Source organism: Emydura macquarii, unplaced genomic scaffold, assembly GCF_026122565.2.
Source record: "Emydura macquarii macquarii isolate MOO-44397 ecotype Brisbane River unplaced genomic scaffold, CSIRO-AGI_Emac_v2 contig_1254, whole genome shotgun sequence".
Classification (NCBI taxonomy): domain Eukaryota; kingdom Metazoa; phylum Chordata; order Testudines; family Chelidae; genus Emydura; species Emydura macquarii.
The window spans coordinates 163,487-183,730 of NW_027131391.1; the positions used below are offsets into that span (position 1 = coordinate 163,487).

Consider the following 20,244-nt stretch of genomic DNA (forward strand, 5'->3'; position numbering starts at 1 on the left):
TAGAAAAGTCTGGGTCCCTCTTCTTGTCCGGCTCTGCTCTGGTGAACGGCTGGTAGAGAAGTGCCAAGGGGACAGCTCCACGCAGGACAGGATGTACCGGCATCCCCCCATCCTCCGTCTAAAAGCGCTAGTTGTTCTTCATGGCCTGGGCCTTGTCCAGCAGCTGCCATGTCTCCTCCCGGAGAGGGCGGATGGGCGATTGCTAGGGCGCGCAAAGCGCCTTGGGATGTCAGATTGATTAGCTCATGATGAGGACTGGATCTGGCTTCTCAAACAAGGACAGCAGGAGGTGATAGCTACTGAGCCAGACGAGCGTCTGGCTGGCTGGGAAGGGGCAGGATGGGACAGTGGAGCAATGCTAGAAATAAGAGGGCGAGACTACCATGTGCCTGTGTGTGACCTGCCAAGTTCCTGTGTCAGTCCCGGCAGCCCGTCCGGAGGGCCCAGTGCTGTGATATAGATGTTAGCCATGATAGCGGAATTAATGCCAAGGGCTTCACACTTCATTACCACCCACATGAATGGAACTATTGTGCTGGAACCGAGAGATGGCAATTTGGGGGATTAAACTGCCGTTCCATCCATAGGAAACCAGCCGCGCCAAGCTGACCTTAAGGTCCCCTGACTGGGTGATGCAGAGAGGCTGGCCTGTCTGCTGGCACCTGAGAAACGGGGCTGCGCGAGTCTGTCGGCAGAGCGAGGTCCATCAAACAGTCACAGGCAGCAATAGAACTAAAGAAAACAAATGGGCAGGGCAGGGCAGAGCCTGGAGGTGCCAATGACCCTGATTTCTTCAGGATAAAGGGAGCGTCCCTCACTTCAGCATCTTGTCCTGTCTGTCTGTCTCGTCCCTCACGTCAGGTTAGAAGTATTCCCCTTATCTGGTAATTACCGCTGCAGAGGAGACTCCAGGTTAGCAGCAGTGAAGGAGTTTGCTGTGGTCTTTGTATCAAGCAATTAGACAAAATTGTCCCAGGTCATGGGGCCCTCAGAACCCATTCTCCTCCGGGGGTGACCCATTTGGGAGGGATTATGGTTTTCCTTCTTTCTAACATCCTTCTGGTAGACATTTCTTTGGCTGTAGGAGCAGGCAAACATCCCTCAGGACGTTGATGATAAACTCAGCAAACAAACACTACCCTGTTCTGCTGATCTAATTATTTATACCATGCTCATCACCATGGTACCTGAACATCTAAATGCCAGTTTATTCTGACATTATAATATGTCAGCTATGTTACAGGGTAATAATAATAAAATCGGTAGCTCTTATGTAGCGCTTTTCATCCGTAGATCCCAAAGAAAGGAGGTGTTATCCTCTCCATTTTACAGATGAGGATACCGAAGTACAGGAAGATGAAGGAACTAAGCCCAAGGTTACCTATCAGGCTGGTAGCAGAACCCAGGCCCTAGTCCAGTGTTCTAGCCACTATCTACTGGAGCTATGTTCACTATAACATATTAGCCATTGCCTAGGGCTGCCAGGAACAAAGCAGACCGTGCAGGAACTGTAAGAGAAGGGCAGTGTAATAGCCTGAGCATAGGGCTGGGAGGCAGGAATCCCCACCTTCTACACTGACTCCTGCTGCCACCTCACTTAGACCAACATTTTCAAATGTGGATGCCTAGAATTAGGTAATTGAATCCACATTTGGGCACCTGATTTTTCCAAAGGGGCTGAACGTCAGACAGCTCCCAGTGGCTTCACTATGGATCTGGGTGCTTACCTTTAGGTACCCACGTCTAAAAATGCTGGTGTTAACCTCTCTGCACCCCAGCTGTAAAACCTCCTGTAAAATGGAGACTTGAACATAAGAACGGCCACACTGGCTCAGACCAATGGTCCATCTAGCCCAGTGTCCTGTCTGCCGACAGTGGCCAATGCCAGGTGTTTCCGAGGGAATCGAGTGATCCATCTCCTATCATCCACTCCCAGCTTCTGGCAGTCAGAGGCTAGGGACCTAGAGTGTGCAGTTGCATGCCTGACCATGTTGGCTAATAGTCATAGCTAGACCTATCCTCCAGGAACTTATCTGATTCTTTTTTGAACCCTGTTATCGTTTTAGCCTTCACAACATCCCCTGGCCTTGAGTTACACAGGCTGACCGTGCGTTGTGTGCAGAAATATTTCCTTTTGTTTGTTTTAAACCTGCTGCCTATTCATTTCATTAGGTGACCCTGGGTTCTTGCATTATGTGAAGGGGTAAATAACACTCCCTTATTCACTTTCTCCACACCAGTCATGATTTTGTAGATCTCGATCAGATTCCCTCTCAATTGTCTCTTTTTCCAGCTGAAAAGTCCTAGTCTTTTTAATCTCTCCTCACTGTAGTACTGATTTAGTTCTCTGGGGAGATGGCTGGGTTAATTAGTGGTAAAAGCTGTAAAACGCTGCTGATGGAAAGCTCCACATAAAATGGTAAGTATCATCATCATCACTACACATTTATGGACCACACAGGAATGGTTCATGGCCTTTTCCTTGCCAGGACCCACCATGCTCCTGGCGTGCCCCTTCCATCTAGTTGGGACCCCCTGCTTCTCCCATTTAGCATTATGGGATGTGCAGGGTGGACCCCAGGGGGATGAGAACTCTTGCCATAGGACACAGATAGGGGCACTTCATTAAAGTTGCCAGGATGACGGCTCACACAGCTAATCTCATCATGCACTGAGCAGAGGCGCCAGGAGTCATGTTCTGCAGATAGAGCCACATGCTAGGAACAATGGAAAATGATGAAGGGGGAACAAGGGGATGGGAGAGGCCAGTGTGGGCCCCTGCTTGCCCTCTGAATTCATGGGTCCTGCTGCCCAGCCTCCTGCTTTCCACTGGCAAATTTCCGCACCCCCCAGCACAGCATCCTGACTCGAGATGCTTGTGTCCCCAGTGCAAGGGCGAGTGGGGTGCATAATTAAACCATTTCCTGAGCACTGTGTGCGTGGGGTTAATGACAAATGAGCAGCCCACTGGGAAAAGGACGCGAATGGGGGAATTTACTGCCTAGCAATTCCCTTCTTTTCCTGAGGGTCTGGTTCCTGCTCACAGCTTGTCCCAAGCATTTCCTGCTGACCAGCTGCCAAGGGAACACAGACCATAAGCACTAGTAGCCCAGGGGCTGCTGTGGCTTACCTGGCATTGCAGCTGGTGCACCCCATCCTGGAAAGCAGCAGGGCCCAGTGGAGGGAAAGCACCAAGGCTGGGCTGGGTTTGCTGCACAGCGTGGAGGGAGAAGTAATGGGACTCTTCACCTGCAAAAGAGCGAGCGTGTTAGGGAGGGGCCGGTGCAATGGCCTGGAATCAGCTGGAAGGCATTGCTGCAGGGTTTCTGGGGCATGGGCAAGAGGACGGGTTTGTGTCGCTCGATCCCCTGCTTTCTCCTGCCAGCTGCGGAAGTCACAGCCCTGTTTGTCTTTTGCCTAGGATGGGGCTCAGAAACACCACGCCTGGAAGGAGCAGAGCCCCTGGATTTCCTCCCCGGTTAATACCAGGGGGACTGGAGTCCCAATCAAGGGCTTCTCCAGGGGCACAGAGGGGCTGGCAGCAAGCTGGAACCCACCCCGCTGCGGCGTGCCAGATCTACCAGAGGGCCAGAATAGGCGGAACCGGCAGAAGCGGTTCGTGCTGTCGGGAGGACGCTGGGAGAAGACGGACCTCACCTACAAGTAAGGCAGGCCTGGAGCCAGAGTCGCAAGCAGGGAGTGAGTCCTGGTCAGCTTCTGCTTCCTAAAAGAGCCTTTCCTTTCGGTGTTTTCGTGTGCCGGAGCCTGCCCCGTTATAGGCCTGTACAAGCTCAGAGCTTGTTCAAGAGCCAGGGTGCACTAGTCCCAGGGACGAGGGTGTAGAGTGCTGCGGGGACCAGGGTGTATTCCTCACACACCACTTAGCCCCACACTCTCTCACACACCACCACACACGCACTGCTGCAAACGTGACAGCCTTCACAGCCACTCTCCAAGTGCAGAGTTACAGGGGTGCGGGATAGGAGGGGCTCAGGCACCCCAATTAGTGAAACGGTTTTTCCCTTCAGCACCAGCCAGATGCTAGGAGTGGACAGCTTTTTCCATAGCTTTGAGAACTCCCCTGTATACATAAAGACACAGTGCAGGGGACATGCGCAGACTCAGAGCTGTGCTAGCAAAGGCTCCCTATCCCAGGTTCTATCTAGAATCTATTTAGACTGGTATCTAACCACATGAAGAGTCTACACATACACCCAAGTTCTCTCTTTGTCTGCGTCCCAGGAGCAGGCAGCTTTTCCAGAAATGTCTCTTCCATCTGCTCCCATCTAGTTCTCTCCATACTGCAAGAACCAGGGGACAGCAGATGAAACTGAAAGGTGATAAATTCCAAACTTCCAGTCAGTGCACAATCAGACTGTGGAACTCATTGCCACATGATGTTGTTGACAACTTAGCAGGATTTGAAAAAAGATTAAATGTTTCCATGGGCAACAGAAGCAGCTAGAATTCTAATAGTATATATTGAAAAATAAAGCAACCTTTAATTAGTAGGCTTTAGGAGGACGTTTTCCCTGGGGGCAGGTTATCCCATAACTGCCTACTGTGGGGTTCCTTGCACATTCCCCTAAAGCATCTGGTGCTGGTTATTGTTGGAGACGGTATGCTGGACTGGATGGACCCCTGGTCTAGATCCAGTTTGACAATTCTTGTGTTCCTCCTTACCCAGCTGAGCACATCTGGTTGTGAGCTTCGTTCACCCCAGGTGGTGCATGGAGATGTAAACTAGCTCCCTGTGCCAGTAGGGCCACTGTAGTTCAGAAGGGATCCACCCCTGTGGAAGGACAGGTGGGGCTGGCATAAATTAGGGGGTATGTTAGCAGGGAAAGGAGAAGCAGAATGTCCTTAACAGCAAAGCTACCCACGTCAGACCCAAAGATACTGTCCTGCCAGTTCTGTTCAGTACAGGAGCAGTTTGTTCTCTCTCATCCCGTTATGCTGGTTTTAGAGGGAGGACATCTCATTCACTGATGGTTCTCAGCCAGGCCTGCAGTTCTTGCCACAGACCAGACTCAGACAGCGAGTGTGTTTAAATTCATCATGAAGCCCAGGGCAGCCTCCATGGAGAGGGTGGTGGTGCTGCATGACCGCTAGACTTGTAGCTATTCTAACCACAGCGTCGTCGCACTGTCGTCGGGGTCTCGCAGTTGCAGTGCGTGCGAGTTAATGGGGAGTCGGGTGACTTCTAGGTGATTAGAGGAGAGTCCTGCTTGCAGGGGCGGTTCCCGCAGGGCTGTAGCAATCAATGGTGCTGGCAGCAATTGTGCTGCTGCAAGCGATTTTCAAGGTATGGTACCAGTGGTGTTGATAACTACGGCGACGGTGGGGACTCTAGCAGTGATTTTTGGCGGTGATGAATCTGTTGCAATAGTGGTGGCAGTTGTGGTTGTGTGGATGCCCAGTCAGACTGAATGTTAGTCGGATGGGTCAGCTGGGAACCCTTCCTAGGCTTTGAGGAGTCAAAGGTTGTGCCGTGCATCATTGGCAAATGTTCCCTGACTTGTAACAAAGTCTCTGATGGACACATGACCTGGAGGTTTAGTGTAACTCCTCCCTAAACCGTTCTCGCCGTGAGAATGACAATCACGTCACTGTTACAGCGGGGATGCTGAGTTAGTGTCTGATTCCGTGAGCCCCCCCTTACTTGTACTGAAGAGCAGCGAGTCGTGAGCACTTGAGCCCCCCATTGGCTTTAATAGGGCTGCTCATAAAAGTGCTACTTACTGTGATAAAGGGTCGCAAAATCAATCCCTTAGTGATAATATTTGGTGGGAGTGGAGGGGACCTGCTGACATCAACAAGCAACAACCTCATGGGAATAAAATGTCCTTGCGGCAGAGATTAGAGAGAATCAAGTTACATCATCCAAATACAGAGGTTCGGGTGGGGGTAGACTCTGAAGGGATTATACCCCTTAGTGTTGCAGCATTTTGCTCCAGCACGTGCACCAAACAGCTTTCCTCTCCTCCTCTAAAGCCCTCCTAAAATATATGACAGCTGCAAAGCCATTCCAAAATCCCCTTGCAGGATTCCTTGCACCACCTCGGATGCAGCGTGGTATCTTGTGTGCTAGGACCTGAGCCATTCAGACTGTGTCTGATTCTAGAGTGTCCTCTCATTGTGGCAAAGCCCGTGTCTGTTACCGTGTTTACATGGCCCCGGGTGAACCAGTGTTGCATGGCAGATCGTTTGAATAATGAAAAGCTGATGGTGAGATTTATGGTGGAGACATTCCCTGTGATCTAATGAAATTGTGATTTGTAGCCTGTGTAATGATGACAGAAATTCGATACAGAAAAGACTCATTAGATGAAATTAGTGTGGATTGTAATGATGAGGAACAGGGTGGCATTTGCATTAATGACCATTCTAATGGTGGTTGTGGTGACAACTAATGCATTGCAGAGGATGTTAACACTGACAGTGATTTACAGGTGAGATCAGTATTCATTGCTCTGGGGGGGGGGCTTGCTGTGTAATTATGTTGGCTAAGGTGTTCTGATGTTAACACCAGATGGTAGTGTCCCTTTTTACAATGTCCATGACACTTCCTGCTGCTGCTGCTGCCTGTAATGACACTGATCACACCACCAGTGCCATTCTGACATTGATGACTGCATGATGTTGGGATGACAGTTCTGTGAAAACATCCACTCGATGTGCAGCAGCTGTCAAAAGAGCTAACAATGTTAGGAACCATTAGACAAGGAATAGATAATAGATGGGCAGGAATACAACCCCATGTGCTGGCTGGCCCTTACCTCAGAGTGCCAGAAGCTGGGGCTGGATGACAGGGGATGGATCACTTGGTAAATTGCCTTGGTCTGTTCACTCCCTCAGGCCACTGTTGGAAGACAGGATACTGGGCTAGAGCAACCATTGGGCTGACCCAGTATGTCTATTGTTGTGTCCTTATGACGAGCAGTGATCTCCTATCTCTAAATACGGTGTCTGCTGCTTTTTAGAATTATAAGATTCCCATGGCAACTTGTAAACACTAAAGTGAGACGGACCATTGCGGAAGCTTTGAAAGTCTGGAGTGATGTGACACCATTAACCTTCACTGAAGTGCACGAGGGCCGAGCTGACATAGTTATTGATTTCACAAGGTAAGCATGGAAGGGGAAGATGTTTTAATCCCGAAGGAAATACCCCTCTTCCCCCATTGGCCTTAGTGGGAAAAGGGCAGATCCCAAAGTCCTCTCTAGAGCTGACAATCTATTGTCAGCACATTATTTATTGACTGAAGTTAAGTCCCATTTCAGTTTCCAAACTTCATGGTTTTTTATTTAGGGAGTAGACTGCTTGGGCAAGGGCTATTGTTTTGTTCTGTGCATGTACAGCACCTAGCGCACTGGGGCCCTGATCCCTAACTAGGGTCTTTCGGTGTCACCATGCTACAAATAATAATCAATCATTTATTTTACTAATTTGTTTATTATTGAAAATTGTTCCCCGATTAACATATGCTACCACTTGTCAGCCTGGGATCATTGACAACGTGTATGTTTTGACTGCTTGCAGCTCGTCAGTCTCTTTCCGGGTTGAATGACCTGACCTTTTGCCCCAAAACAAATTTAGCTTCTTAGTTAAATGAATCTTGACTCCAAGCCTGGACTTCACTTTCTGCAAAATATTTACAGCAGCAGAACTTCCCTCCGATGAATGTTTGCACAAAGCTAATAAAAGGGATTGTGGAGCCCATCCAAGTGAGGATGTAGGCAGCATACAGTGCCTTTGTCTGCACTTCTCTGCACAATTCACATCTCTCCAGGGCTTCCTCAGTCAACAGGAGTTTGGCCCGAGTGAGAACTTGAGGATTTGGCCCAGAAAGTCTCCATGTGTTCTCCTCAATTCAGTTGTGCTGCCTTAATTCTAGTAGCTTGATCAACCTTCACCTGAATTGTATGGGCTTGATGAAAGCTGTACAGGGGAGGAAGAAACATCAATGACAAACTAACAGCGTCGGTGGCACTGGTGAAGACGCTAGACTCGCATGGAGGGTTTGGCCTCCCTACTTAGAATGAAGTTTGCAGGGACATGAGGGGATACAAATGATACAAATAGGCTCGTGGTAGGGAACATGAAGTGCTGTTCTCAAGGCTCCCCTGGCTGCCAAGTGCGGTTTAACTGAACTGCGATGTGCTTGCCCTCCAGGTACTGGCATGGAGATAACCTGCCCTTTGATGGGCCTGGAGGCATCCTGGCGCATGCATTCTTCCCCAAGACCCACCGGGAGGGAGATGTCCATTTTGACTACGATGAGACCTGGACCATTGGGAACAACTTAGGTGTGTTGTCAATTCAGATGGAGGCCTGGAGGGTGTGGGATGGCTATTGATACATTTAAAAAAAACTTTGAATTCATAGAGAAGAGGGCTGAACAGGCTTGTCTGTACATCAGGGTGGGGACACTTTTCACGTGGTCCGTGTCCTTATCTCTCTCCAGTGACAGTTAAGTTGGGTTCTAACACCAGGTCACCTAAAGAGCCACAATTAGAAAATAAAACAAGGGATTGATGAAGGGAAACTAAGCCCCAGACACTGGGGTGGAGTGTTTCTCTGCCAAAGTCCTGTATAAAAGGCAGGTCCCAGTCCCCATAGTCCCCCAGCTGTTTCCAAACCTTTCTTTTTGAAAGTCTCTAAAGGGAACCCACACAGGCGCCCAGTCTCACTTTGGCTTGGGAATACTCTGCTCCCACATAACATCTCACTGTCGATATGGGGGTGGGGGAGTGATTTGATTTCCAGATCAAGTAAAAACTATTTTCTTAATAATAGACCCAGGTCGGTATCATTATATATGTGTTGTTCAGGGGTTTACGCCACAACATCTCACAAGATACATATGGTATCTTGGGATCGAGCAGCATCACTGCCTCCAAGGCCTTGGTTCTTCAAGATGCACAGACAGTAACTCATGTCTATTGCCCTCCTCCACCCCAACATGATCTTCAGGGAGAAGAAAGGGGGAAAAAAGCTAAGCTAAGCTAACACCTCCTCTTGTCTTGTCCAGGTCAGTGTTTAGGGCCCAGTCCTGCACCCACGAAGCCCATGGCAGTTTCACCATTGTCTTTACTGACAGTTTGTAAACTCCCTGCAGCCAGGGATTGTATTTTTGTCTGTACAGCATCAAGTATGCTCCAACCCTGGGTAATAAATAAACACCACCAGTAATTTTTCCAATATCTGAGGTACTTCCCAACAGTTTTGCAATGGGAGAATCTGGGAACATCTGCAATGAATTTTTACCACTTTCTCAGAAGTTAGATAAGCCATTTGAAAATTTTCCTAATATATTCCTCTTAATTGTTCCTGTATTGGAGGGGAGCTTGAAAACCTACTGAAACAGACCACACCAATTTCCATCATCATTCAACTCATTCTCACTCACTTTCATATGTGGCTTCAGTAATAACTGGTGATAACCACACTTAGCATGTATTTACAATTGAATATCCTCAAAGAGCTTTGCAAACATTAATTAACCCTCACAAGTCTTCTCTGAAGTAGGAAAATAGCATTATCCCCATTTTACAAACAAAGAAACCAAAGTCCAGAGAGGTTTAAATGACTTGCCCAACAACCGCACAGCATATCATTGTCAGAACCAGGATTAGGCCTCAGAAGTTCCTGGCTCCACACTGCCACTCTGTTATGGCTCTTCCTATTCAAAGATTTTTCAGATGTGCTGTTGCTCAGCTCCCCATAAAGTTGGAGCGCAGCACAGTGGATCTGCCAGTGCTGGAAAGCAGAGAGCGAGGAGTCTGCCAGTCTAAACAGCATTGTTCGAAAGTTTGTAATAAATCACTGATGTAGAAATCCCAGATTCTCAACTGACCTAGATGTGATCGCTTCAGTTGCATCACTGCTGAGCAAACTTTACACATTTCAGCATGCTGCTAAAGTGCAGATAAAGCAAGTTCACTTGTCCCCTTTACCAAACTTTCCCAGGTGTTCCTACCACATCGCACTGGAATATTCTGCAGCATGCCCATGTGCCCTGGGAGCTGGCCTTTTCCCTTGGGGGTAGTAGCCCATGCACTTACACACAGCTCAGTTAGCTGACTCTCTCTTCTTTCCAATTGGGCTGCAACCTGGAGGTTTTCTGACTGAAACCAGGGAAGAATTAATTGATTTGGGCTCATCAGGAGACATTAGGATTCTTCCTCACAGTCTTTGTTGCTCTTTTAAGGTCTTCTTTTCTTCTAGAATTTTAGAACCTGAAACTGATCAGCTGGGAGCTAATTGAGATTTCCCAAATATGGTCTGTTTCTATATACCGGAACCCCTTTATGTTTCCTTTAAAGATGCTTTCAAGTAGTTTATGCCTAAGCATGTCCTCCCTTAAATCTATTAGAGTCTGGGTGGGAGAAGGGCTGGATAAGAGATGGTTTTATTTATTTTTCCTGTCATGCTCCCGCTACAATCCACCAACAAGCAATATGTGATCTCCCCCTGCTGTCTGTGTGGCAACAATCCTTTACAATTGCTGTGGGGCCTGGTGGCATAGTTCTGCTTCACACCAGACCTTCCACTGGATGGTATCTGGCTGCGACCTCGCCATGTTAGTTGCTAATCAAGAAAAGATGATGCCCCTTTGCAATGCTGATCTAACTGGACACCACCTGAGGTGTCTGCTTCCTGTGGGCCAAATTCCCACAGATGTGTCAAAGGCAGAATCTTCTCTCCAAAAGATCTTGGCCCCATGCTGGTGACATGTGCAGAACCCGCTGGAGGCAGAATTGTAACGTGCTGACATGTGCAGGCTAACACACGGGAAGAGGTGGAGACACACACAGTGACTCAACTTACACAGCTCCAAATTAAACTCTGACTGGAAAAACCAAGCCCACTCCCATCACTCTGTATGGCTGCTGGGAAGGCCTCATTTGAAGAGGCCATAAGCTCTAGTGCTACAGCAAAGAGCTGGAAGCCAGGAGGGTCCTGAATTCAACCCCCCGAGACACTCACTCACTCAGTGACATGAGGCCAGTTGACAGACCCCTTTGGACTATTGTCAACCCAACTGGAATTCTGGGTAAGAAGCAGGAACCTCCCTGAAAAGCAGATCCCCCGCCTGCACTGAGCTTTTTGTAGTCTCGCCGTGGCGAATGAGGCGTTACGGGTGTCTTCCACCACGCTTAAAAATACCTGCGCCCTTTCCCATTTGTAGGGACTGACCTGCTGCAAGTGGCTGCTCATGAGTTTGGCCACGTCCTGGGCCTACAGCACACCACTGTCTCCAAGTCGCTGATGTCTCCCTTCTACATCTTCCGCTACCCGCTGAGCCTGAGTGAGGATGACAAACAAGGCATCCAGTACCTCTATGGGAAACCAGAGCCCGAGCTGACGCCGGCCCCGACTCAGAAGGCAGAGCCAAACCAGCCAGACATCGAAACAAATGAGATCACCAATGTGGGGGTGAGTGAAGAGCCATGGTTGTCTCAAAGCCCCTATTACCACTGGTACTAAGGCACCCGCAACTTTAGTCTCACCCCCTGCTGAGGGGCTGGGGAAACCACAGCAGAGAGCAGGAGAACAGGGGACCCCCTGGGAATCTGACTGCCCTGGGAGCTGGCTACCCCAGTCCTAGGCTAGATGACAAGTGAAAAGGGTTTAATGATTACAGTTGAACCCTCTTCCACCCCAGCTTGGCACGAGTTAGCGAGATTGGCAGTTCCTGGTGAAGAGGAGTCAAAGATTTTCCTTGCAGAGGCAGCGCAGATCGAGGCAGGAGTGTGTTGGGAGGCTGTGTAGGGGCCCGGGGCCTGGAGTAATAACAACCCCAGCTCTGAAATAGCACTTTCCACTGGTAGATCTCAAAGCGCTTTACAAAGAAGATCAGTGTCCACAGAGGCTGCTGTCACCAAACAGAATGAGACACACGAGCAGAGCTTGCAGAGCACCTGCCCATGCAATGCCAGGCTGTGGCCAGGGCAGGTTTCCTGTCACTTTACTAAGCCAGTTAGTATGGATAGACACAGAGCCCAGTTCACCCAGGCAAACCTCCCACAAGCAGTGCAGTGAGTCACACCAAGGATGACTCGGACTCCCGCTGTTTAAAACTCCTCATCACTACCAAGCTTCTTGATTCAAGCACTTGGATTAATCAGTGAAGTGCGGGGAGGATTTAAATATTATTTGGGAAGGAGTCACTGAAGACTGTAGGGTATCTGCAGCCTCCTCAGGCGAGGCAGCGGGCCAGATGACCCCTTGAACTTGGCACTGGGGCGGGGTGCTCCTCTGAGCTCAGTACCTGACTGGCATACGGTATTCTCAGTCTGTGCAGCCTGATGCCTGTGACACGGATTTTGACGCTGTTTCCACCATCCGCGGGGAGCTGTTCTTTTTCAAGTCGCACTACGTGTGGCGGCTCAGGAATGGGAAGCTGCAGGCCGGCTACCCGGCCCTGGCCTCTCGCCATTGGCAGGGAATTCCAAGCTCTGTCGACGCGGCCTTTGAGGACTCCCTAGGAAATATCTGGTTTTTCCAAGGTAAGTGAGAACAGAGATGGGATCGGAGAGCTAGAAAGGATGAATCCCTGTAGTGGGGGGAAACACCAAACCCAATAGGTTCCAGGGCATGAAAATGTTCTTGGCAGCATCAAGAACCACCCGCCAAAGAACCACGATCCCTTTGTTTATTTTCCTCTCTTTGGTTTAAATATTTTAACCAATGTTGGGAGGGAGAGGGGGCTCCGTTTCATTTTAGACAAAGCCAAATATCAAACTTTCCTCCTCTGGAACAGGAGCAATTATTTGCTTCCAAGTCTCTGCCTAGCAGCTCTGAAAATGTGCCTCGCTCACAGATGAGGAGTGAAGGCAACACTTATCGCTATCATTTTGGTATGAAAATTGGTGAAGACGAACAGGTGAGCTCTTCTTAAAGTGGCGTGGCCACGCTGGTAAATATTCTCACCTTGGTTACTTAGAAACAAAAGAATTTCACAAATATCGTGTATTTAACAGAAAGAGTGCTAGAGTTCTAATCGATTTTCCACTATTTATGGATGTTTGTTTATTTCTGCATTTCATTCAGCTTGGACGCTGAAATCAGAGGATTGATTATGACTTGTCACCCACACTGGTTTTACACTGGTGTAACTCCACTGACTTCCATGGAGCTATTCCTGATTTACACCTGTCTAGATCAGGTATAAATCAGGAATAGATCAAATAAAAGCCCTAGCTTGGTCAGTTTCACTTTTTATAGCCACTGGCCCCAATTCTCTGGTCTGGCCAAGGAGTGTTTTGGTGTAAGTTCTGAGCAGGGGCAAAGATGGCTCAAACCTGCAGTGACTTCCATAATCATCCCAGCAGTCTGGATTTCAGCCAGGTGCAGTGACGCCTGGCTACACCCTCTGGGCATCATGGGACAATACTACCTTCAATGCAAGGACTTAAAAATGTGCAGTGCAATTTGTAAAACAAGCACAGAGGTTTTAGGAATGTACACACAGAGGACTAGATTGCAGTGAGCCTGTGTGCGCCTGTGTGGGAAAAGGAGAGGGGTTACAAGGAGCATCCCCCCAACAAACTGTGTGAGGGGCAAGCCGCAGTCATGGTCGTTGTGCTTCCAAGCACACAACAGTCTTACAAACTGTACAGGTACTAAGGCCATGGCCCTCCCGCCTCCCTTCTGCACCAGACATCAGAGGAAAGTTGGCCCAAGAAGGGAGCGCATGGTGTACTTTCAAAGTTCTCACTCCAGCATGTGTCCCTGGAAGTACTGCAGCCATGGCAGAATATCTGCATGCCCTCTTCCCTGTTACAGTGGGGGCTCTGATTGCAAGAGCCAGACCAGAGCCCAAAGATTAAACAAGACCTTGCATTCCTGCTGCCACTGCTCGGAACCAGATATACATTCTCTAGTAAGTGCAGTGATTTTAAAAACCGAATAGTCACCAGATTTGCTCCTGAGGATCTCTGGAACCCAAGAATAATAGTTTATCTTGTTTAACCTGGAAAAGCACTCCCCATTTTCTTTAACTCTTTTTCCAAGTCTAAATTATGTAGAGAAAATTCAGAAACTGATAGGATTGCCCAGTTTGAGTGTGTGATATCTTTGCATTATTACTGAGTATATCACAGAACATATCAAATGGCTCAGCATCCAGAATCAACCGACAGCCTGATCTGCATACAAGGGTTTAACAATGCTAAAATTGGCAGCTTTTAACTAGAGCAGTGCTGTGGAGTGTTGCTTTAAAAAAAGCATTAAATGCTTGGGAATAATTATGAATATTTCAATTTTAATCTAAACTCTAAATATTGTTTTGGTCTTTATTTTATTTTGGCTCTTTCTTTCTAGTTTACGTAGATCATCCATTTAAACACACGTGCACACTTACAAATGCATTATTGATCATGTTTATTATGGTAGTACCTAAGAGCCAGCCAACAACAGGGCCCAGTTGTGTTAGGCACTGAACACACCCAGAGTAGAAGGTGGACTGTGCACAGAACAGCGTACAGTTGGTTCTCCTTTTCTCCACTGCAGCCCTAACACCATTTTCTGGAGAATCTCAATATCTTAAAAGTAGATCTACCCAGAACTGGGTACGTTGTTGTGTATTTCCCCAACTAAAGCATTGCCAGGGAGCTGTAGCTTTTCAACGAATGATGGGGAAATAGGTAGAGAGGTTTTTAAAAGTAAGCAATACTTTCTGCTGAAGGATTCCCAGCCACATCCAGCAGTTAAATAAACAAATTAAAAGAACCCTCTCAAGGACTCATCATCATTTTTAATTTAATTTCCATTTTCCATACTTTATAATACTGCAATAAGCATAAAATAACATGATTTTTCCCACTGATTTGGTCCTTTTCCAATTAGCAAGTCTGACACTACCATGGCTGATTTGTTTGCTTGATTATGCACCAGCGTCTCTGATGTCACCATGTGGACAGCTCACTGCAGAGGGAGCATGAAGCATTGGTTATATGTGGTCCCCCTAGAAATAGATGTTTAATTTCAGTCCTTACAGCGGTTTAGGCCTACATTTTCAAATGTCTGGTTTAGACCTACATTTTCAAATAATGTGTATGCACTGTGAAGTAGTTTGCATGTGCAATTACTACACTTGGACATTCAGTGATGGTAATGGATCATGCAAATGACCAGTTACATGTCTGTCATTTGTATGTTTGCCATAACAGTAACTGGTCTGCACAACATAGGTGCATAATTGCACACACATTTTTGCACATGCAGTTGGATATTTAGTTCTCTTAGACTTCAAGAGCATGTCACTCACACCTTGTTATGCACAGACTCACAGTACACAAGGACCATACTACCACTCTTCATTCTCTCCTCCACATCAAAGGCCCATTTTTCTTCTCTTTCCCCACATGGCAGCCTCAGGCTGTGGGCAGGGAGAATAAAACATCCGCCCGGTGTGGATGAGATGGGGATTAAGCTTGGCGATGTTGCTTCATGGATTTCCACCCTGCTCCCTATATTGTCGTCTTTTAGATTAAAACCAAACCGACTCATAGATGTAATGCTGGTAAAAGGGTTTGCGCCTCCCTCAAAACAGTCAGAGCAAAATTCAAAGCCCATTCTTTTCATCAGCCTACCCACAATAACTAGGTTAAAAAATAACCCACGCCCGCGCTCTGCTGTATATGTGCACTTCACCATTACTGGAGGTACTCCCACACCACAGTGACGGGTACCGTGTTACAAGCTAGATAGACTGCCTGACCTCCCGAGAGAATGAAGCCATTTATTCATTCCAGGAACAGATCCAGCAAAGGCAGTAGCAATGCAGGCTTTCTCCCTGGCGTCAGCCTTGCTTAGAGGTCAGATAACAGTTCATCCTCCCCTGTCCATTTGATGCATGGCCTCGCAACGGCAGTCAGCAAGAGTGCCAGTGATAGTGGTGGTTTTTCTGTCTTGGACACCAGTCCATTGGGAACTGGGCTGAGATCCCAACTCATTGTACACAGGTCACCATACAGTCATTAGACAGTAAACAGCTTTTGGTCACGCCTACCCTTGTCTATTCTTCTTTTGCCCCATCATCAGGCTCTCAGTACTGGATATATGATGGCGAGAGACGTGTTTCTGGCCCTGCTTCTATCTTGGAGCTGGGCCTGTCTGCTTCTGCTGTCCAGGCAGCCTTGATGTGGGGGACAGAGAAGAACAAGATTTACTTCTTCAAAGGAGGCAGTTACTGGCGCTTCAACCCTAGCACCCGCCAGGTGGAGACCATCTATCCCCGCAGGATGGCTGACTGGCGTGGCATCCCTCAGGAGATTGATGCTGCTTTCCAGGATGAGTTTGGTGAGTGCAGTTTGGAATAGAGGTTTGTTCTTATGCGGGCTTTCTTGGCTATTCTTGCATCTCAGGTATGAAGGGAATCAGCAGGATTTGGACATTTACCTTAATCTGAACTGTTAATAGTGAGAGCTTTTGCAAATATTCACATAAGAAAAAATAGAATAATACATTTATATAACAATTTGTATAGAGATCATGCAGTTAAGTTTCCTATGGGTGTGTAATAGGCATTTATAATTCTGTAGAAGATCATGTAATTAAACAACTAAAACCACAATAGTACAAAAGTCCCCTAAAAGGAAACGTATGTAGGACATTGCAGACACTTTATGGGTGGGGGGTGAATGGAGACCCTCCCTCCACAAACCTCTAGTAATAGGAGAAGGAAGGCACAAGGAAATCTGCCCCTATTATTACACCCTCAAGAAAGAAAAAGATACACAGGTGACACAACTACAGACAACATTTCACTGCTTAGAATGGTGTTTGGAATATAGCAGACATTCTATGTTCCCCCAGACACAGCTCCTTGCTGAAATTGGCACTGTGACGCTGCACAGCCTCATCATCCCATGATAGATAGAGAACACTTGACAACAGATATATCAACCCCTAATAGCCTCCACTTCCAAGGGATTCCTTTAGCAGTGTTGTGCATGAATGTAGGCCATATTTTTACAAGACGGGGGACTCTATCCAGGAAAGCAACGACTTTGAAAAAGATTTAGGGGGTCATGTTCAGCTAATTATCTAACATGAGCTCCCAGTGGGATGCTGTGGCCAAAAGAGTTAATGCAATCCTTAGATGCATAAACAGGGGAATGTCGAGCAGTAGAGAGGTTATTTTACCTCTGTATTTGGCACTGGTATGACTGCTGCTGGAATACTGTGTCCACTTCTGCTGCCTACAGCTCAAGAAGGGTGTTGAGGATTCAGAGAAGAGCCACAAGAATGATTAGAGGATTAGAAAACATGCCTTACAGTGATAGGCTCAAGCAGCTCAATCGATTTATCTTAACAAAGAGAAGGTTACGGGTGTGAGACTTGATTAATCTATAAGTACCTACATGGGGAACAAATATTTAATAATAGGCTCTTCAGTCTAGCAGAGAGAGGTATAACACGATTCAATGGCTGAAAGTTGAAGCTTGACAAATTCAGGCTGGAAATAAGGCATACATTTTTAATGGTGGGAATAATTAATCGTTAGAACAATTTACTAAGGTTTGTGGTGGATTCTCCATCACTGACAATTTTTAAATCAAAATCAGATGTTTTTCTAAAAGATATCATCCTATAGGAATTTGGGGAAGTCATAGGTTAGAGGTTTATTACAGGAGTGGGTGGGTGAGGTTCTGTGGCCTGCATTGTGCAGGAAGTCAGACTAGATGATCATATCCTTCCAACCTTAGAGTCTGTAAGTTCTGTGGCCTGTGTTATACTGGAAGTCAGACTAGATGATCACAGGGGTCCCTTTTGGCCTTGGAATCTATGAAAATCTTTGACATAAATCCCAAAGAAATTTTAGTTTGTAATAATAGACTCTTTTCCGCAACATCCTACACCTATTCCATGAAGTCCTTGCTGTGCTGATAAAGGGCCTTCTCCTGAACCCTCAACTCTCATTGACCTTTCCACAACCAGGGCCCTATATAACAGTACTGCACACTAAACCCCCCCCATCTTGTTTGCTGTCCTCATAAAGCAAAACAGTGTGAAAGAGCACGGCTGAGTCCTTAAGCTGGGTGGAGGGAAAGGGAACCATGCAGCATCCCCAGCTTCCTCCTCATCCTTCTTTGCTATTTAGTGAATAATCCTTCATTGTGGGTCTTTGCCATCCCTTTACCCACTGGCAGATTGAGCAGGAAGTCCACTATAGTACATAAACCCAAGGAGTAATAATGCTAGAAAATGAACAGCCCTGCTCTGTCTCCTTTGACACTTGACTCTGTGCCTCCTCTCTTCTCCACAGGTTTTGCCTATTTCTTGAGAGGTCGGCTTTACTGGAAGTTCGACCCCGTGCAGGTGAAAGTGCTCGAGGGTTACCCACGCCAGATCAGCCATGACTTCTTCAGCTGTGCTCCCTCCTCCAATTTCTTCAGATGAATAGAAGGGTGCTGGCATCCTCCAAATTCCCCTCCCATCTCCCCATGTCTCCTCCACCTGTTACTTCGAAAGATGTCATGCTATCAGACAGAGAAATCCCACAACCATTCCTGGCTGCCTGCTATGCCCGTCAGCTGATACAATGGGTTACACAAATGGCTTGAGGAGACCCATGGCTTGAGGTTGCCCATTTTCAGATTCCAGGGGGCCCCAATCACAGCTTGGTGTTGGAAATAGGATGGCTGCAGCTGATTACTGTTGAGTGGCTACTCTAACACGTCCAGCACTTTCATCCCAGAGGCCAGCCTGGAATGGGTCATGCTTCCCTTGTTATCTTGGCCCCATCCACTTAGGGAATACCACTGGGATCCATTTTCTATGTTAACACTTCCCATAGCAGAGTCACATTTTCTGTTCCTGATATCAGCATTGTTGAGAATAGATTCCACTGATGGCCACTCTCCTAGCATTGAAAGGGGAGTTTTAACAGTTACAAAATTCTGATTCAAGACATGTGCCTAGGTTCCTGGGGCTGCTTCACCATGTAATAAAGGTGAGTTTGGATCCCTGAAGTTCAGCATCTTGTTCCAGGTCTATTGATACTTCTGTTTTTGTATTGTATTGTCACCAATATTCATTAGAATTTTATATTGAGTTGTAAAAATAGCCTGCTTTTTTTTTTAAAGGTGCTAGATTTCAGTGCTGGACACTGCCCTTTATCTCCGTGTATTGTTACTAACTCTGGGATCTCACTAGGACACTAGCTCACCACAATACTGGCAGGGTGTCTGTAACTTTATCAAAATTTCAGGTTGTTGAGTCTATCCAGATTCAAAGCAAATGTATGTGCCTTGTTCACTTCATTCTCTATCAATATGCAAAAGTGCGTTGTGCATTTTCTTTATCTATTTCTCACCCCATCTACCTCGTCATCTTTCACGCATACCATTCTTCTTCATCTCTTCCCCATATTTCCAATTGAGCAAAAATGTATCTGCTTCCAGATCTCATGGTTTTTGCTGCATAGCAAAACTTTATGTATTGTAGCAATCCTGGTTAGCAAAATAAACCCACGATAGTCTTTTCTGATTGCCCGAGAAAGGGAGGTCAAGAGAGGGTAGAAACCTACTCAGTTATTCTTTCTTTTATTCAGCTTTCCTTCAGATCTACTTAGCAGAGACAAGGTGGGATTTAAGCCTACCCACAGCAAATACGAGATAGAGGTCAGTGGCCTTTATCAGCCTTAGGCCTGCATGTTTTCTCTAAGCATTAAAAGTTTTACCTCATTCATATTTCAGGTCTAGGTTTTTGACTTCTCAGTGTTTGTTTTTACAACCATTCTTCAAAGCAAATATGTAAATGTTTGTACAATGTGTATAAAACTTTTTATATATACTGTCTGTTTGTGTGTGTATATATACTGTGCTGTATCAATAAATGTGGTCTCTTTTCTATGCTCTGTCTGGTCTGAATTTTTTTAACATAGTTTTCAACCACAACTTTAAAACAGATCCCACCTACAGACTCTTATCTTGAGCACTCTCTCGGCTGCAAGTACAAGTGTGTTTTTGTAATCGGGTTGTGACCTACTAACCAGGCTCAGTTGCAACAAGTCTAGGTGAGTTTGGATCATACTATCACTATTGAACTTTTATATTACAATAGCACTTAGAGGCCTACATCAAAACTGGGGTTATAAGAACATTCCCTTCTCAAGAATAAGAAAAGGAAAACTACAGGGAGAGTTAAGAGCATTTTCCATCAAGAAATAAAGAAAACAATAGGTACAAAATGGCTACTTTAGGACCACAGCTGCTTGACTCTGCAATA

At 46.7% G+C, this 20,244-nt stretch overlaps 1 protein-coding gene across 1 annotated transcript in view; it reads left to right on the forward strand.

The window, feature by feature from the left end:
• The window catches only part of MMP11 (matrix metallopeptidase 11), a 33,171-nt gene extending 13,303 nt beyond the window's left edge, over positions 1–19,868 (forward strand). The window contains exons 2-8 of the mRNA XM_067550270.1: positions 3,422–3,663; positions 6,984–7,127; positions 8,176–8,309; positions 11,195–11,442; positions 12,302–12,515; positions 16,054–16,311; positions 18,281–19,868. Of these exons, the coding sequence (XP_067406371.1) occupies positions 3,422–3,663; positions 6,984–7,127; positions 8,176–8,309; positions 11,195–11,442; positions 12,302–12,515; positions 16,054–16,311; positions 18,281–18,414 (1,374 nt within the window). The 3' untranslated portion in view covers positions 18,415–19,868. The remainder of the gene's footprint in view (positions 1–3,421; positions 3,664–6,983; positions 7,128–8,175; positions 8,310–11,194; positions 11,443–12,301; positions 12,516–16,053; positions 16,312–18,280) is intronic.
• The last annotated feature ends 376 nt before the right edge of the window (positions 19,869–20,244 follow it).